The sequence below is a fragment of the Psilocybe cubensis genome, chromosome 3, assembly GCF_017499595.1.
Source record: "Psilocybe cubensis strain MGC-MH-2018 chromosome 3, whole genome shotgun sequence".
Lineage (NCBI taxonomy): Eukaryota > Fungi > Basidiomycota > Agaricomycetes > Agaricales > Agrocybaceae > Psilocybe > Psilocybe cubensis.
Genome location: NC_063001.1, coordinates 2,650,328 through 2,668,660, shown reverse-complemented (window position 1 = coordinate 2,668,660; position 18,333 = coordinate 2,650,328). Strand labels below are relative to the sequence as shown.

The 18,333-nt window shown below is 43.8% G+C and overlaps 10 protein-coding genes across 10 annotated transcripts; 5 read left to right on the top strand and 5 right to left on the bottom strand.

Moving 5' to 3' along the window:
* Positions 1–79: 79 nt before the first annotated feature.
* On the bottom strand, positions 80–928 carry JR316_0003687 (uncharacterized protein; the record flags this gene model as incomplete). The annotated part of the gene is made up of 6 exons (XM_047889458.1): positions 80–237; positions 298–372; positions 429–550; positions 615–675; positions 738–824; positions 883–928. 6 exons carry the CDS (start codon positions 926–928, stop codon positions 80–82), a joined length of 549 nt encoding a protein of 182 aa, XP_047751832.1.
* Positions 929–1,555: 627 nt separating this feature from the next.
* Positions 1,556–2,785, bottom strand: JR316_0003686 (Neuroguidin; the record flags this gene model as incomplete). Its single annotated transcript, XM_047889457.1, has 3 exons — positions 1,556–2,256; positions 2,311–2,636; positions 2,691–2,785. 3 exons carry the CDS (start codon positions 2,783–2,785, stop codon positions 1,556–1,558), a joined length of 1,122 nt encoding a protein of 373 aa, XP_047751831.1.
* Positions 2,786–3,329: 544 nt separating this feature from the next.
* JR316_0003685 (uncharacterized protein) lies at positions 3,330–4,919 on the top strand (the record flags this gene model as incomplete). Its single annotated transcript, XM_047889456.1, has 4 exons — positions 3,330–3,425; positions 3,488–4,184; positions 4,248–4,577; positions 4,633–4,919. 4 exons carry the CDS (start codon positions 3,330–3,332, stop codon positions 4,917–4,919), a joined length of 1,410 nt encoding a protein of 469 aa, XP_047751830.1.
* Positions 4,920–5,250: 331 nt separating this feature from the next.
* JR316_0003684 (putative GPI-anchored cupredoxin) lies at positions 5,251–6,489 on the top strand (the record flags this gene model as incomplete). The annotated part of the gene is made up of 5 exons (XM_047889455.1): positions 5,251–5,373; positions 5,432–5,547; positions 5,603–6,091; positions 6,144–6,201; positions 6,253–6,489. 5 exons carry the CDS (start codon positions 5,251–5,253, stop codon positions 6,487–6,489), a joined length of 1,023 nt encoding a protein of 340 aa, XP_047751829.1.
* Positions 6,490–6,902: 413 nt separating this feature from the next.
* JR316_0003683 (Programmed cell death protein 5) lies at positions 6,903–7,441 on the top strand (the record flags this gene model as incomplete). The annotated part of the gene is made up of 4 exons (XM_047889454.1): positions 6,903–7,038; positions 7,108–7,235; positions 7,288–7,338; positions 7,397–7,441. 4 exons carry the CDS (start codon positions 6,903–6,905, stop codon positions 7,439–7,441), a joined length of 360 nt encoding a protein of 119 aa, XP_047751828.1.
* A 358-nt stretch (positions 7,442–7,799) lies between these two features.
* Positions 7,800–11,291, bottom strand: JR316_0003682 (PAN2-PAN3 deadenylation complex catalytic subunit PAN2; the record flags this gene model as incomplete). The annotated part of the gene is made up of 15 exons (XM_047889453.1): positions 7,800–8,068; positions 8,124–8,258; positions 8,321–8,501; positions 8,552–8,657; positions 8,725–8,837; positions 8,889–8,998; positions 9,050–9,110; positions 9,161–9,441; positions 9,480–9,806; positions 9,860–10,110; positions 10,166–10,275; positions 10,328–10,580; positions 10,629–10,843; positions 10,904–11,108; positions 11,164–11,291. The coding sequence occupies 15 exons, from the start codon at positions 11,289–11,291 to the stop codon at positions 7,800–7,802; spliced, it is 2,745 nt and encodes a 914-aa protein (XP_047751827.1).
* A 464-nt stretch (positions 11,292–11,755) lies between these two features.
* On the bottom strand, positions 11,756–12,279 carry JR316_0003681 (uncharacterized protein; the record flags this gene model as incomplete). Its single annotated transcript, XM_047889452.1, has 4 exons — positions 11,756–11,945; positions 12,001–12,068; positions 12,126–12,221; positions 12,268–12,279. 4 exons carry the CDS (start codon positions 12,277–12,279, stop codon positions 11,756–11,758), a joined length of 366 nt encoding a protein of 121 aa, XP_047751826.1.
* Positions 12,280–12,447: 168 nt separating this feature from the next.
* On the top strand, positions 12,448–13,297 carry JR316_0003680 (uncharacterized protein; the record flags this gene model as incomplete). Its single annotated transcript, XM_047889451.1, has 2 exons — positions 12,448–12,952; positions 13,008–13,297. The coding sequence occupies 2 exons, from the start codon at positions 12,448–12,450 to the stop codon at positions 13,295–13,297; spliced, it is 795 nt and encodes a 264-aa protein (XP_047751825.1).
* A 306-nt stretch (positions 13,298–13,603) lies between these two features.
* JR316_0003679 (uncharacterized protein) lies at positions 13,604–15,836 on the top strand (the record flags this gene model as incomplete). Its single annotated transcript, XM_047889450.1, has 8 exons — positions 13,604–13,783; positions 13,834–14,184; positions 14,253–14,566; positions 14,616–14,715; positions 14,764–15,089; positions 15,146–15,352; positions 15,406–15,538; positions 15,594–15,836. 8 exons carry the CDS (start codon positions 13,604–13,606, stop codon positions 15,834–15,836), a joined length of 1,854 nt encoding a protein of 617 aa, XP_047751824.1.
* Positions 15,837–16,039: 203 nt separating this feature from the next.
* On the bottom strand, positions 16,040–18,026 carry JR316_0003678 (Fasciclin-like arabinogalactan protein; the record flags this gene model as incomplete). The annotated part of the gene is made up of 6 exons (XM_047889449.1): positions 16,040–16,544; positions 16,613–16,748; positions 16,803–17,028; positions 17,079–17,167; positions 17,215–17,714; positions 17,767–18,026. 6 exons carry the CDS (start codon positions 18,024–18,026, stop codon positions 16,040–16,042), a joined length of 1,716 nt encoding a protein of 571 aa, XP_047751823.1.
* Between the last annotated feature and the right edge of the window lie 307 nt (positions 18,027–18,333).

The window sequence follows — 18,333 nt, the reverse complement described above, 5'->3', positions numbered from 1 at the left end:
ATTTGTCTTTGTTGGTGAATAGATTTGTTTAGTGTAATTGGTTGGTACAGAATGTGATGTACAAACTATTATTAAAGCTCTAGATAGCATAATGATAGGTGTCTAGTTTAGGTGTTGATTCGCCTTCATCACTTTTTGAAGCATCTACTTGCTGTTTTTCGACATCGTTTGGCGTTGTATCTTGTGTTTGTGAAACTCTGTAAACGAGATACGCCAAGCCACATGAATAACCCACAACTATATAGGACATGAAATTTTTAGTCAATAATTAAAGTACTTGGGTTAATTGGAACATACCTAACACGGGTATGAACCAGCTTGTGACAGAAATATACAAAATGATTAGGTCGCAGACAGCATCCTGGTCAGGATCTTGTAACGGAACTATGTTAACATCATCATTTCTGTTTCTAACAAAAAGAACTCACTTGAGTATATGCACTGGAAAGAGGATTTCTTTACAGCAAAGAATATAGCCATGCCAAAATGGCAGAGAATCAGGAACAGACAACGAGTGGCATCGAGCCACGGACGAAATTCGTTGATTAGACTAATGGTAAAGCAAAATCGAGATCAGCCAAGAACATTTAGATCGAAAAAATAATTTAATTCACAGTATAGGGAGCATTATTAGAGTCGCAGTGTTGACAAGAAGCATGATGAAGATGAGAGAGCCTGTTCGTTCCAACAGTCAGTTCAGTTCATCAATCATATGGTACAAGTTAGAAGACACTAACGTTCAAAGTGATCCATGACATCCCACTGCGCGAATAAACACAGACTGTGAATGATAATCCACAGTAGACCCAGAAACATAATGCAGCCTATTCATCAATTCACCTTCAGTCAGTCATCGTAAGACTTTTGATATAACACACGCACTGAAAGATATTGCACGGGCACGAAGGAAGAATGCGGATTGGGTCATTTTGAGTGAGGAGAAGGGAATTGACGGATATATTGTCTGGTTTGAAGGTTTCGCGCAGTAATAGGCAGTCGCTGGCGCGTCGTGAGGACTCGTGAAATCGTGAATAATAAAGGATCAACAAGAAAATAGACTTGATCGACTGCCCGAGTCAAGAGGAGGAGGTTAACAATGTGGTTGAAGTGGGGGATATCCCGAAAGGACTCAAGAGTCTATCGGGGATCTCATTGTACCAAGTTTGACATAGTACTAATATCGCTTCGCGAAGCAGTGCCACTATTGACACGAACTATTTTTAGAAAACAATAAGACGCGTCGCATTGTGACAGTCACGGGATAACAATGAACAATGCCCTGCTGGAAACCAATCTGAAATAACGTTACTGACGGAGTGCACACTGCACAAATATTTAGCTTCATGCATGTAATTGGAAGAAATGACGCGGCGGAATGGCAGACAATCAGAAAATTCAAGTACAAATATGTTTAACATTGAACTGCACAAAATTGCAGATAACAGGACAAGTTTCCTGTTGCCTCGAAGTCCTTCTTTTGATTGCTTTCACTATATAGTTCGCCACAACAGGAGTATAAACTAGGTTAAAAAAAAGACAGGACAAGTTTTCCAAGTTAGCGTTTTGCAATTTTCTTCTTTGCAACCTTGGTCTCCAATTCGAAACGACTTCTTTTCTTCATTCTCTGAGTTTCTTGACCTTCGTCACCAGGAGCATCGCGTTTCTTTCCTGTCCGGCTTCTTTCAAGGACATCCATCTTCTTTCCGCGTTTTCTTAGTTCTTCGTACCCATCGCCTTGACCGCGACCTCCAGTGACTCGACTCACACTCCGTAGAACTTCACTAAATTCATCATCCAGGGTTCCAGCTCCCCTACGAGCTCTGTGTCCTGATCCGCCACCAAGGTCACCGCCAAGAGCCAGGTCTTCTTCGTCTCTTGCACGGCGCTTAGCATCGCTTTTCTTCATGATGACACGCGTGAAGTTATCCTCTTCGAAATCTTTAAGTCGCTTAAGGTATTGAGCGCGACCTGAAGCGAGAGACGGAGCACCGCCAAGACCCGATGTAGATTCCACAAAAGGTTGAGAAGGATCCACAGCCAGATTGGCGAGAGCAGAAGGGACGGGAGCCCTGTTACGGCGCTCTTTGTTTTTAGATTTTTCTACATAAGGCATAGGCGCAAGGCGTGGTGGGCGGTAGATGCCATCGCCCTGGTCGTCATTTGTAGATTCGCGATGATTTTGCGCAGACGATTCTTCCTGAGCAGGTACGTCTGTCTGCATGAGCGACATTGGATTTGGTTTGAAGGCGAGAGGGTCTGGTACATATTATGAGACATATAGAACCCCCGAGTAAGTGCTGAATAACTGACCTTCTATGTCTTTTGTGCTTTGCCCTGGTTCATCTGCGAGGCGAACGAGCTTTTCAATCTGATACCGCATTTTACTCTCCAATACGTCGATCTTTTCCAAGACAACTCGATTTTCAATCATGGAGTCGATCAAATCGCCGGGATTATTCCCTCGAGCTTCTCTCTCCTTGCTGCCAAATGATTCAGAAGGAGGGGAACGTTCAGTCAGAGTTTTGCCCAAAACGCGTTGGGCCGAAACTAAAACCAGCGACTGCAGATACGATAGAAATACATGATGTTTGAGCGACAGAAGAGATATTCCATCCTTTACATCCAAATTCTGCTGGCTGAATATTAGTGATCAGCTATCTCTGGTAAGGGACAGAATAGTTGACACTAACCTTTGTTTTATGGTTTTGAGTGCTGCCCGAGCGGCTGAAAGACTGCTTGTCATCGTTTCCATGACCTCGATAAAGTCTTGATTTTTTGTATCCATTACTGTACAAGTGGTATAGGGTATTGTCAGTTAACTGACTGGAGAAAAGGATTGAGGTATAGTAAAAAGGTGTCTTTTGACTGGGGTTGCCAGGGCCGTTGGGAACCAAAAGTAGCAGTAATTGCACAGACGTATGCCGTATTATACCAAGGAATCTAAACTCACCGACACTGCCTGGCTATTAGAAACTAACAAAGGTTTGGATAATTAGTGTAGACAGCGGTATTGGTCTTTGACAAAAGGTCACAAAATTGTTTTTGTCGGCATCTTTTGCGCGTGATCGCGTGATCAATGTTTCGTCACTTCGTGTTCTGCCTCGACGCGCCATCATCTCACGGTTATTACTTTGCTCACAGCCCTGGCAATGGCAGATAATCGCTTCCTTACGCAGACCTTTCTCTTTGTGACTCATAAACTCAGGTTCTGGTATATAATCCTTGTAGCTGGACTCGAATTCTATCCACCAGCCATCCCGATAATTTGAAAGTGTATTCAATAACAACCCGATATCATTCTTCAGTAACTCCGACTCGTTATCTTCTCTATGCCGACTATTACAGAAAGAGGAAAGAACACAGACAAAGTCAGGGAAATAGCATCAAGCTTTTTTCATAAGATTGCGGATTCGTTGGGGCCCCAGGTACACCTTGCAGCAAACACGAACGATGTTTGGCGAACACTCATGGTCTCTCTCTTGAACAGAAAGACGATAAACCACCTTTGACTCCACCAAGGCCATCGCAATCTAGTAACTGGAAGCCCAGTCAAAGTCACACACCGCAAGACAACCTTGTGTCGAGTTTCAATGACCTGTCTATCTCTAACGGTACCAGCCATGCTCCAACTTCACCTTTCGTTGGTGGGTTCAATCCTACTTTTCCCGGAGTTCAAGGGAGTCCGTATGCTGCCACCAGTCCCTCTCAGCATGCAAATGCAGTCTCCACGCCGAACTTCACGTCTACAGTGATGATGCCTGTACCACACTCCGATTATCCGCAATCATTAACAATGCAGATGGCTCTTCGCCCAGAGACAGGTTCCCCAATCACTCGCCCTCATTCAACTCCTTTCCCTTCCGGAGATGCTTCTTCAAACCCTCCATCTATATCTTCTAGACCACCTGCCAGGCCATCAGCTTCTGGAAGGAAGGCTAGTGAATCGGACGCATCAAGTACTTCTTCTACATCGTCGCAAAAGTCGGGGCAACAGCAATGTGCAGCTACGACTAAAAAGTCTAACACACGTTGTACTCGAATGGTTAAGGTTAAACCTTACGCATACGTGTCGGACGATGGTGATGAGGTTGAGAGGTTTTGTTACCAACACCAAAAAGACGTACTGGCTCCTACAGGTTGTCATAGGCCACATGGAGATGCGATTGTGTTTGTGGAATTTAAAGGTATAGCGTCGCTTGATGTTCTACTTCCTGCCCGGAAATCATGTCCTCACATTTTGGCTACAGATTGGATACCTTCTTACTTACAGCCAGATACTCAGGCATCGCTGCGCGCTGAAATGGATAGGGCAAGGACCAAATCTGATGGTCCCGGATACATATATACCTTCGAAATCAAAGAAGATAACAACAAGGAGACTATCAAATTGAAAGTCGGTCGTACGGTAAATTTGGCAAAACGTATGGATCAATGGGGTAAGCAATGTGGATCAAAGGAGCAGTTTCTACGAGGATTCTATCCAGGAACTGTAGACGAAGATGGACAGCCTGTAATTGGAAGTCTTATGAAGGGCAGAACCAAAGCAGGAGAGAAAACCCCCTATTGCCATCGTCTCGGTGGGTGGTAACATCTCTCTGTCGTAATTTTACTTGAACATAACTTTTGCATTAGAGCGTCTGATTCACATTGAACTCACAGACCTAGTATCATCCTCCATATATCTCGACCCGTCGTGGCCGAACATCGAAATTGAATCACCTTCAACAACAGGTGACAGCAAATCTAGCTCAAAAAAGACCAAGAATGCTTCACCGCCATGTCCCGACTGCGGAACAATGCATAAGGAAATTTTTGAATTTACAAGGTGGAGGAAAGGGCCAAACCGCGGTAAGGAATGGGAAAAATTGGTGAAGCCTGTTGTAGAACGTTGGGGTAAATATGTTGAGCTATATGTATAACATTGATGTATAGCAACCTTCATTGCAGAAATTATATATGACTCTGGAGAACTATGCATATACTATTGTATGGAGCGAATCTTCCGGGCATAACAGTTGTATCGCGTGGCTTGAAGACAAAAGACAGCTAGAAAGGGGTTGCTTTGTTGTCACGTGATTATCTAACAATAGACGCGAGGACCATGAACAAAAGGTTGCCATTGTCAGGATCGATATAAAGCTTGCCTGGTCCCTCTACCATGGATTTCCCCCTAAAACCTTCTCTTTCGACGTTGAGCGCTCGCTTTTTCTCTTCTTTACAATCACTACACCATAATTTTCAATTTTCATAATGCACTGCCGTTCCGCCCTCTTGTCGTCTTTTCTCCTTGGATTCGCCCAACTTGCCTTCTCTGCGGAGATCAACGTTGTTGTCGGTGGACCTGGTGTCCTGAAATTTAACCCCTCGTTCGTTGTATGTGATATTGGTATTTCTTTCTTGTCGATTCTGAGTTTGATTGTGATATCCACAGAATGCGGCTGTCGGGGATGTGATCGTATTCACCATGAAGCAGAAAAACCACACTGTTACTCAATCATCGTTCGAGAGCCCATGTGTCAAGGCAGTTAATGGAATTGATACTGGCTTGTATGTCTTGAAGTTTTTTTCTCTTGCCAATTCTTGACAAAGTGTATCTTGAAAGCGTCCCAGTTCCAGATACGATGACCAGTGACTTCCCTGTAGCCAAACTCAGTGTTCTTGGCACAGATCCCCAATGGTTATATTGCAAACAAGCAAACCATTGCCAGCAAGGGATGGTTTTTGCTATTAATCCTGGCGACAAGTTCGCTGCCTTCCTGGCTGCTGCGACAGGTGGAGCCTCAACCGCGTCATCTAGCGCTCCTGTCAGCACAACAGCTTCTGCTACATCTACTCCACCGGCTTCTTCAGTTTCCTCGACTGTCAGTTCGTCGGCGACCTCCACACCTACAGGAGTAGACCATAGGATTATTGTTGGAGGCCCGGGTATTCTGGCTTATAGTCCGTCTAACATTTCTGCCCAAGTTGGAGATACTATCACCTTCGAGTTTCATCAAAAGAACCACACAGTGACGGCGAGCTCATTTGACACTCCTTGTCGTGCTCTATCGTCTACTAGTACCACTGGAGAGCTTGGCTTCGACTCTGGATTGTAAGTGATGGTTATGTATTAAATGGGCACGCTCTCAACTCAGAACTCTTAGCATCCCCGTCAGTGATGCTGATACCGTATTCCCTACCTTCACTATTCGCGTGAATGATGTACGTATTCATATCTCCTTATCTGATAATGCTTCTGAATATTCCACCTAGACGACTCCTATCTGGGCTTACTGCCGGCAAGCAAATCATTGCGGATCGGGCATGGTTTTTTCAGCCAATGCTGTTGAGAATGGTCCCAAAAACTTTTCCGCTTTCGTAGACCTTGCCAAACAGCAAAATGGGACCACCACCACACCTCCTGACACCAGCGATGCACCGGCTGCATTTGCACTCTCGTACCCGCACCTTTGGATTTCCGCCGCCCTTATCACGATTCTCTCTTTCTGAGGGCTACCTTCTTCAATATAACCATGCTTCCCTTTCGTTACGAATCGCCTTATGTTTTTGTCATCACTGCAACGGCCGATTGCCCTAGAATTGTAGCATACCCTTATCTTCTTTAGATTGTTATACCTCTCTCGGTTAATCTTGGTGGAATCTCACGCAATATGGACGAACCCGTGTACAATAGTCATATTGTAATTACCACTGTATTTTTATGCACAATCGTTTCAAAAGCATTGGATGTTAGCAAGTTGTTAACCTATCTTGTGCACAATTAAGAGTGTGACAATCTCAACCTATACATTTCCTGATGCCCGCGCCACGGAAGGTTTGACATCATAACAAAGCCCTGCTCTGTACTCTCACTCGCACGACTTTGATCTGGTGTGATCACAACTCCTGGACTCACAACACCGATGGATTTAGGCCTACCTGCTGGAGCACCCTCCCTTGGGCAGCCGAATGACGACGCTGCTGCGAAACAGGAGCAGGAGGATCAGATGCGTCGGGATATGATGTCCACTGTCCTCGACACTGCAGCCAGAGAAAGACGTGCGTTAAAATTTTTGTCACTCAACAGAAGAGGGAATCCATTCTGAGGGGGCCGTTCCTGGTTATAAGTGTCTCGTATAGCTCTGGTCAGCGCTGAAAGGTCGAAGCAGATTGAAACTATTCTCATCCGAATGGCACAATCTGGCCAGCTGAGAGGACGCGTTACTGAAGCACAACTTATCGATCTTCTCAATCAGGTAAGCTTTCCCGATTTTCATCGTTGGTAACTCATGCTAGATGCGTCTGCAGATGGAGGAGGCTCAAGGGAAGGGACCTGGGGTACAGAAATCCACCATTGTGGTAAGCATGTCAAACCTTTTTCTAATCATTCTACTGTTGACTATTCTTGCTACTTTAGTATCACCGTAGGAAAGGTCTCGATGATGATGATTTTGATTTCTGATAGACATCTCAGGGTAGTGTAATGTTTCTTGATTTTATGTGTTGTATATACGTTTGACAACGCTGATTGATATACATATGTACCACACAGATTGCAAAATAGCTTAAAATTTGTACAATATAAATAAAGAAAGCTTGGGGAGATTGGATTACTGTTAACCATGCTATCGTTGCACTCTGAAGGCACTGTTAACTACTTTTTTTCTTTTTTTTGTTTATTTTTTGGCCTCAGCAATGACATGGGCTAGCCTCCTAATGAGGGGGTGACATTGCTGAGATATTTTCTTCCGATTCAATTGCCAGAGCCGGTGGTTTGAAGCCCTTTGTCACGCGTAGCACAGATGAGTTTGTAAACAAAATCAGAAAAGGGAGACACCCACATATTGCCTTCCCTCTCTATAAATTTCTTCGAGTTTTTGATCGAATATTCCTTGTTCCTCAAATTCTTCATAAGCTTTATAGAGCTGCAAGGCAGAACGAGCGTCCTCAATGGAGTCGTGGTTATCTGTTTGGATGTGCTCTCCCAGAATGTACCACGACAGGAATCGCAACGATAGCCGACGTGACCGTGCCTTGATGAAATATAGGTCAACGGTGTCCAAAACTTGTTCCGGAGGCACATAGATATCTAATGAATGGCAATCCATTGAGCAATATCCAAACAATTATCAAATAAAACTTACTAATGATGCGGAAATCTTTCGATAAACCATGGCCAATGAAGATACATCCACAATCCACCAGAAGTCGAAGCTTTTTATACACAAGCTTCAGTGGTGTAAGTGTGTACTTGGATAGTGTAGGATCCAAGTCCCCGTCTGTAAACAAACCAAAGTTTCAACTCTTTGCATTAAACCAGGTAATATACATCCATCCTTACATTTAATGCCAGAGAACTCCGTTAAATAGTCCACGATCGTCTCGCTAGTATGAATGTGGTCGTCAATGAATGGAATGCCTTGACGAGGGCCATCTCCACGAAGAACGGATACACGCGCAAGGCTTAATCGGGCAGGACGCAAGACCTTCTTGGTGCCATCTGAACGGAATTCTGTTTCTTCCTACGACATGTCAACATATTTGGCAAACTGTAGGCTTGAAAAATGCATACTTGTTGCATCAACACAAACTCTGCATCAATGGCCACCAGAGTCCCAGGCTTCGGAAGTTCATCAGGGGCTAAAAATTCGTGTTTGATAAGACTTCTGTTTCTATTGCTAAATAGAGACTAGGTCAATTCGTGTACCCAAGTTAATAATTAATGAAGATAGAGGGACTTCTTACATTGAGATGGAAGTATCCCGACTAAGAATGCTGGGATCCAATTTTTGTGTCAAATGGCTGAAATCCAGCATACTTTCCACATTCTGGCGTTCAAAGTACAGGATTGCAGGTACCTGGAACATTTCCATTGGTACATATCTAGAAGTTGGAAAGCATGAACCCACCTTCCACTGTCCTTGGAAGCTAAGTGCTTCTTGTTGAGATATGTTGGTGACCACAAAATCATTGAACAAAAACCAGGGACTGGATGCATCATTACTCTCCGCTTCAGGGACTGGATGGATGTTATGATTCCGAGTATGTTATTGGAAAGTTCAAAACCAACCTCTCACAATAGCAACTAGATGTGACTTGCGGTCTTTTCTAGTAATCTTAACTACCAATGCCTATTTGGAGTGAGTGTAAATCTACTTAAATTGGAAGCTAAACGACGTACTCGTAATGTATAAATTGCTTCTTCTGCATCGTCTATTCCACCAATCTGTCCTCGGAGAGAAATTTGAGGTTGCAGGAAGGTCGAATTTCTATAATCTTGCCAAAATCCAAGGCTGTCATCATTATAAACCGACGCATTGATGGCCAGAATTGGAGGCAGCTGACGAGAGGAAATTGATCTCCGAGAGACAAAACTTGAGAATTGTTTGCATAATTGACATGTTGCCTTGTGGGTTATTTGTCGGAATAAAGAGCTACGCAGAATGCTAGTAAAACTGTAAGCTTGGTCACTTGACTTCAGGAAGAAAGTCAGATATAACAAACAGTAGGTCGTCCTGATAGTGTCTTTACCTTTTTGGGGTAAACCATGTCAACGATGTGAATCGCATGGATTCTTTCTCGTATTCCTTTACACGTGGAACACATGATCACGTTCTGTCCAGCAATTCCTAGTATCTGGGAGATTGGCGAGATCGACGGATATTGCGATGGTATCCCATAGGGATACATGGAAATATTTTGGGGCTGTATATTAGCTTCCGATTTCATGTGGTCGATTAAAAATCGGTGGAAAGTTTGTATCTTTTGAGCATAATCAACATCAGTTCCTTCGCGCCCGTAGTCCATAAGTTCAATTGCATTGGACCCTGTATCTTGGGTCAGGCACGTTCGCAACTCATGAAAAATTGTGAAAATTAACCTTGAGCTAGAAAGCCTACAGTCTTGCAAAAGTTGCTCGCTTGGCAATTCGTCCCATGGGCATCTTCGAGCATACGCGAAATGAAGCCTTGTTCACAAAGAAGGCAATGTTCTTCAGGACAGTTAATGGTTGTATGGCCCTTCGCAAGTTCTCGTATCGGTCGTATGTAATGCATGACCTGAATAACTGAGTTGGTGTATGAATGCAATATGTGTGTCTCAAGACCGCTATACGGCGTTTTGTTATAGAAGCTAAAAATATCTCTTCAGATAGAAAGTTCTCTCTGATTCTCCAGTTCATACTCACCCGAAATCGAAATCTTCAATGCCGAATTTAGAGTACTCAATTTCAACACGTCGATATATCCGGGGGACCTCGTCGTCATAATGGTCAAACATTTCAGCTTCCGGTTCTGACTAGAAACACTAGGATTTAGTTATCTAGCATACGTTAACATTATCGGCGTACCTCCATGGCATTCTTTCCGCTGTGGAAACGGCTGACCCCCTTTCGAGGCCCTGCACTTGTCATATTGCGCCTGCCCCGAAGTTCTTTGGGTAGACTTGCGTATGCGATGTTCTCGTTGTACTTCATACTGGTCAGTATTTGGGGAGGGATCCTGGGTGGAGGAGAATAGCTGGATGCTTTGTGTGCAAGATTGGATGGCCAGACAGACAGGAGTTGAGTGTCAAAATATGGCATTCCGATGACGTTCAATGGCCTTCGAACGAGTCTGAGATTTGTTATAAAATAGTTAAGATGGGCTTACGTTGACTTAGTCCACTGAATTTCAGGCAATGGGGCAGGTGTGTTGGCCCATGGAACAGGTTGTCCATCATAACCATTGAAAGGTATCTCCCCGTCTGCTTGGGACATGATATGAATCCTGCCGTCATTGTCACCAAATGCCATATATGTTGCAGAAGGTGATATTGCACCAGATGTAATATAAGATGATTCTGTAGCATAAGATGGAAAATCAAGCTAATAGCAGACAGAATGAATCAACGATGTGCAGAGAAATTTAGATGACATGGTAACTACCTGATACAGTTCTATGGATGCAGCTGGATTCGAAGCATCCACAACGTGTATGAGGCCATGCAAAGAAACGACGACCAGAGTCGATGTACGATTGGGGAGGGCGTGTATAAACGCAGGCCCGGCAGAAAACGGAATAGGAGGAAGTGGCCGCATTGTTCGCACATCATACACCTTGACAAGTGGATCAGGGAATGGTCGGGATTGCCTGATTAAAAAAATGAAAAATTAGGTTTATTGTCTTCATATTTTGTAAAAGTTACTTGCCTTTCACCCATGCCTGTTGTGAAAATGAAGTTGCCGATAGTTTCCAGTCCTTCGATGGATCTTGCATGTGCTTTAACCATGTTTTCGGCCCCATCAGTTCTTCCCATTCCAGTTCTTGGATCATGGACCCGAAGAAACCCATCGGATGAGCCGGAAATCAACGTCGAATGAGAAAGTTCCAAGTGCGTAAGTAGCGATGTCGTCGAAACCCTTCGAATGGTTGCCCCAGTGACAGGACTTAGAAAAGCCATTTCTAGACTATCAAGTGAAGCCACTAAGAAATTAGAGGAAGAAGGCGTGTTTGAAAAGGTAATAACGTTTTCAGAAGATGGCCTATGAGACATGAGCAAATGGATATGACTTTCTCAAGGATCTTGACCTACCTACCGGAATGACCATTTGTTCGCACCCCCCTTATTCCAAGAACCTAATCCGCCATTCGAGTTAGCTACTGCACGTACGTAATTGTCGCCGGGGGTGATTTTCTTGACACCTAAATTTCCGCCAACACGAAAAGTGGGACCTTTGTTCCCTCGAGTTCCCAATAATGCCGTTACTGTTCCAGACTCTAGGCCGGTCCAAAGAATATCAGACACAGGATCGAAAGCTAAAGCAGTGACTGTTTGTGCAAAGCCATTCAATGGTAATGGATCCAGCGATGGCTGTAATTGCTTGTAGGATGTGGCCATCGAGGCTTTCAAACAGGGTTGGATCGAAACTGAAATATGATAGTTGAATCACAGATATTGGCGGAAAGTCGCATCCATAAGGACACAAGCTTTTCGAGATCAGAGAGTGTCAGCAAAGCGGTCTGGAGCACCATAACAACTCACGATAGCGTATGTGGCCGGCCCTGGAGTTCCAACTTATCCTGAGTAACCTTGGAGCAATTGCAACAGTGCTACTAGAGTTGTTAAAACTGTACAATCAAGTTAACAGTTAAAAGTCTGAAGGTTACCGGATACTGGTTAAGTTCAGCTAGATTGGAGAACCAAGAACCACCGATGACAATTTCAATTCGGATGATAAGTAGCAGGCCAGAAGGCCTCGCTGACTCTTGGACGATGATCACGGTTAGATCACGTTCTACAGGTCATCACGATCCGTAACATCACGAGATGTTGGTCACAGCGAGCAATAACTGTGGGTTCGTGCAACCGTTGGCGTCTTCTTGTTGGATTCCGAGTCTATTCATTTTTCTTTATCAAATGTTGCTTGCATCTCGAATCCATTGCTAAGACCTGCTTGACACAGTGCTATCCACTTGTTTTACGGAATACATGCATCCACCTACCCCAGGATTCACGAAAGCCACAAAACGTGCTACAGCAGATGATTCTTTACTCCACTCATCAAAGCGGGTCAAAATAGGCCAACCCACATCCTTTGCAGAAAACGAAATTTCAGAGCAAAGCGTAACAGATATAATTAAATATGGCGTAGATGAAACCAAATGGATTACGGGAAAGTTCAAGACGGTTTACCCCATTATGAACGGCAAAATTGAGACCATGGCTGCCATCTATTCTTCCACTCCCACAGATAATGGGCATCTAATTTCGATTGTTTTCCAGCTCAAGCCTCGTCTTCTTTCCAAACTCGACATATCAGATCTGGATGAATTCCGACTACTGCTAAGAGGTTCAAATGTTGACATTTTACAACAACCAAGGCATACATGCACATTACCTCTGCAACTTGTTTTTGCAAACCATGTGCATATATTGTGGAAGTCACAGGAGGATGAATCGAAATGGGATACTAAGACGCTAAATACATGGCAATGTTAGTTGTTCCTGTCCTTACCACTCGACTTTTGAGTCTCACCGTGATTTTCTAGCTGCCAGGAAATCAGCAAATGTCGATAATTCATGGTATAGCTCTGGCGCGGAAGAGGAGACGCCGGAAGAAGTAGGGCAGTCTGTACATTCTCCACATATTGCAGAACAGCCCATAGTCAATACCAAAGCCGACTCGAACATACTGGAACGTGATCATGTTAAGCAGAAAAGAAAGCGAGAACGATTGGAGAGAAAACGTCAAAAACAAGAAGCCGCGGCCCAGGCGTCAACAAGGGACGATGGTCCTTCTCAAGATGGTACGTCGAGTTCTGGGTCAAGTTTTGTGTAGGGAGATTGACAAAACTAACCTCCCGCTTTCCGTATTCCATTCAGGACCCCTCCAGAATGACACCTTATTTCTACCACACATTTCCGAAGAGCCGAAAAAAAAACAAGAGTCTGGAGGATGTCGTTTTGTAAGAAACTTACTACACGGTCCCGGAATGACTAGTAACGCATGCAGTAGCGATATTCCCCTATTAGCAATGTTCGACCTGGACAACGTGCAAATATCAGTGGCGTTGTGGTGGACGTATCTAATGAGGTGAAGATGACCAGGACTGGCGGTACGGCTAACTGATTGGCCGTCTATATAATGCTGACGAGATCCTTAACAGAATGGATGTGCTACATAACTATCGTAGACCAAGATTCCACACGCAGCGACTCTTCTGGTAGATGGAACGGCTTAAAGATAAATTGTTTTATGAAACGTCACAAAGAATGGCTACCATGCGTAAACCGGGGCGATGTCGTTATTCTCCATTCTGTCAAGGTAGGAATGCCGTTCAAATACAACAAAAATTACTCGCTTATCATCTGCAGATTGAAGAATACAGGGGCGATATTATGGGCATTGGACAACACAATATCCTTCGCTGGGCAGCTTATTCTCCTTTTGCTGGGGAAATACATTATGGTTCTGCAAATAATGCACCAAAGGAAGAAATACTCGCAGACGGGTTCGGTGGACTATTTTCCCCGTATTACCGGCCAGACGAAGACGATATTCAACATTGTATAACATTGTCTGATTGGTGGAAAAAGATATTGGAGAAGGACCAGTCTGAATTAGTTGTGCCGGTCTCGAGTGATAACCTGAAAAGGAAGCACAGACTCCTTTGTGAAACTGGGCCTCATGTTTTTCCCAATGGTTATTTCGACTGTACCGTGGAGGTTTGATTTCTTTCTTATTTGTTCTATCACGCAAACATTGACATCTGTATTTTTCTGGTTCGTTTCAGGTATTAAGAGTATACATATCTCCTCAAGGAGTTCACTCTCTATATGCGACGGATTATACTCTTAGTCCTGGGTCTGGGTCCAATAGCAAAGAATGGCCAGCAGTAATGAATGACTACGTCCTGCAGTTCGAAATGTGGAACGACGCCGCAGAGTTTGCCGAAAAAATGAAACAGGGAGAATATTACTCGATTAAAAATGCACGTATACGGTTGAATAGATTCGGTTATGTGGAAGGAAAGATTGCACAAGCAAAAATTACTCGGTTGGATGAGGACGATGTTGCAAACAACATTCATTTTAATCTCTTACTCAAGTCAATTTTTTTTTTCCCTTGAAGACATAAATTTGACATTATATTACAGGAGGAAGGCGGAATGGAACTCAAAGCATAAAGCAGACTCTGACTTATTCCAACTCGTTCAAGATGCTGAAATCGGGAAATTCTTTGACTGCTTGGTGGAGGTGCGTTGCCTATTTCTCCTTTAAAACAAACAACTCACTTTCATGAAGCTATTGCACATTGAATCTAAGCCTCATCATATGCCAAAGTTGTACATCACTGATTATAGCAAGAATTTCGACTTGGCGACGAGTTGCGGCGACGAAATATGGTCTCGCAACCTTGAGGGCTGTGTCATTAAAATTATGTTAGATGATGGACAAAGTCACATCCTCAAATCCGCTACCCCTGGTACAATATTATTGATACGAAAGCTTCGACTGAAATTCAATACAGTCGAAGGTGGTATCTGTGGTATTTTGGGTGGAAGTGAAAAACTTATTACGCCAATGAACATTAACCGAACGGACAATGTCCGTCTGAATGATTTCATTCGGTAAGTACATTAGAATTTTATATATCGCATGATGAAACAATGTTTTTACCCCATAGCCGAAAAGAAGAATGGACAAACACTGTACAGAATTCTCACCGCCAGCCAGATATTTCAAAGTGCGAAAATGTGCACACTCGCATAAGAGATTTGCCACTGCAAAATCCAGATGCTGAACAATACCAACTTATTGCCAAAGTTGTCAGCTTTTACCCACCTGAACTAAAGAATGCATTTTACCAAAATTGTTCATCGTGTAACAAAGAGTTGGTAACTTGATTATGTGATGGATTATTTGACTGACGCCAAATTTTATCAGGATACCAAAAAAACATCGGGCATGCTTAAAGTGCGCAGATTTTGACCACGAATTTGTTCAATTCTGTTATCAAATGTATGTTTTGATTGAGGATGAGGTCGGAGACCAAGTTAAGCTTTCCATTGGTGATAAGGTATGTCAATGATCCTATCATAATATATATATATAGTTGACTGTAATTTTTCAAGAGCTCTCTTTTCAAAGGTCTCAAACGGGCGGATTTGGCGAAAGACAGCTTGGCACTGCGTGAATTCTCTGCAAGGGTCAAACCACTACTGGGGAACCTGTTTGTATCACACGATAGACCGATACCCGATACAGTTGACAAGGTCGAGAACGCCCCGCTCACCTTTCAGATTAATACATGGATTGTTGTAGACGGTTCACAAAGAAGCAGAGCTTTTGGACTCGAACGCTATTCACCGATATAACAACGACTTGGTCCACTAGTCCCATTCCTATGGTACACGATCTGCCCTTGATGTATTCAACAAATCAAATAAACTTAACCCTCGAAACACAGGGGGAAATCGCAAAAAAAAAAGATTAACTGAATATGTACATTTCCTCATTTCGCTGCATACACGACTATAATACAAAGGTAAGGCCGAACGCGACCCGGTGATTAACGCATTCAATCCTGTTCATCCGCCCACTTGATCAACCAACTCTCCCAATCGCTCCACACATCATCATATTCTGCGGCATAGACATCCGTCTCCTCGTGTTTATGATGTTTATGGTGCTTGTGGTGATGTTTGTGATGGTGGCGATCATCATGCGAGCGGTCATGACAATCATCATCATACTTGCGTACACGAGATGATTTCTCATGATGATGATGGTGGCCGTGGTGACCTTTGCCTTTGCGTGGATCCAGTAACCGATCGATGACATGGACAACACCGTTTAAGCTGACCACGTCGGCGGCGACCACAGGATGATGGTTGACGAACACTTTGGTGTCAATGATGGAGGGTCGTTTTGGCCCAGGGAAAGGAAAGTTGATCTTGTGTTGAGAGATGTGTGTGCGGAGTGTGTGGTTAACAAAAAGTGTGTCGAGAGTGAGGTTGGTCGAAAATACAGGCTCCACGTGCGGTTTACGTTCACCGCGACGAGTTAAACCAGAATGTAACAACCTAGTGATGAATGAGTCAGTATGCATATTGTATTTTCGTATCAGAAATCAATTCACTTCATGACCCACGAAAATACAGGCCACTTCCGTTCCTCGATATCAAAAAGCATATTCGAGTCAGAGATACCAATGATTTGAGGCTTTGCGTCAAAATAAGCGATAGCCTCGTCCGGAAGGTCATGGGCTTTGGTATGATGGACGAAATCTGTTAAAAATCTCATTGAGTAGGAAGTATCATAACGGAAAAAAAAAAACTAACTTGAGTGCACCACGATGTCTGGAACGATATGGTACTGAAGTATTTTCTTCAAGATTCTTTCTCCAATTGGCGAGAACAAGAACAATTGTAACTTCATTGGCAAGGCTTTAAAGGCACGATTCGTGGGGGCAAATACAGTCACCAAAGATGCTCCGGCAAACCCTTTGCCATGGACGTATCTGAGATCAACGTCCGTTGTCAACTCGGACCGCTGAAGTGCTGACGTCTGGAAACCACGGTCAGTTTGCCTACGAGAATTGTGACATTAATAATTACCAGAGTTGAAAAGTGGCGAGGGGCTAAGTATAATTCTTGAAATACCGAAGGAGGTGGAATAATTGGGTGATTGACAACGTGAATGATGCCTAAAATTTCATTAATACAACGTCCCTCAGTGGATGATGTGACCGACCATTGTTTGCCTTGATATTTGGGTGAGACACCCGCACAAAAAAGTTGATGGCAGTGAATGGGGGAATGACCGACTGCGAAACTCTGAGCCGTAGTGGTTGACCGTCAGATGCCCCTGGAATGGTGAGTTTGGTTGGGTACGTCGTATTGCGTGTTAATTCATGGACGTCGTGACTCTCGGGGATGATGTGATAATGCAGCACAGCTCGCAAGATAAATTTGAGTATCTCTTTGCATTTCTTGTCGTCGCCGTCATCATCATTGGAGAGTGCTTCAAACTGGTCGAGCAATTCAATGGCATCTTCTAAATTTTTGAATTCTGAGATGTACTTGAATTCGTCGACATTGCCTGTTGTTTTGATATCCTGTCTGATGGAAGCCTTCAATCTGGAGTAAGAGCCGATGGTCTGTTCTGGCCTTTCACCAGCAATGGGCGGAAGAAGCTTATGAGGGTGGTCTGGATGATGAAGTGCTTGGTCCGGAGGAGCAAAGAAGGTTAATCTGGAAAGCATTGTCTCAGTATCTATCTAACCTGAATTGTCACAACACTTACTCCACAGACGAATCATCGAGAAGAGATACTACATCCTCGACGAAGTTGATCGCTTTGACCACTCGCGAGAATTTGGGGTCATCAGAGAGCACCTGGTAAATCGTTCCACTGGAAGTGGGCGCAGCAGCATACACCGGTTGTCGTTCAACCTGTGCAGAGCATTGTTGGTCTAACGCTGCTGTAAGACCCTGTCCGATCCTAAAAGACGCAGAAAACCCCAGAGGAAGGCTTACTAGAAGCCAGAGTTGATTAAATCGCATGATGAGACGCAAGATGCACTCGTGAAGCTGCGTTCAGGCAAGAACCTCTGCATATATACTGTGGAGATGATTTAGAATGTGACATCATGACTATTGAAATGGAAGATCGAGAGAGGAGTTAAAGAGACATGTCCCAAAGAAAGAAAAAACACCAGCGATTATTCACGAGAGTCTCAAGTTGAGACCGAGAGAAAAGATGCGCAAGCTAGACAATGATGAATCAAGAACTCGGCTTCCGTGTTTACCTAGTCCCGTTAAGACAGGTCCGGTAAATGGAAAAATGTCAACCTCGATGTTCGTTCGTCGT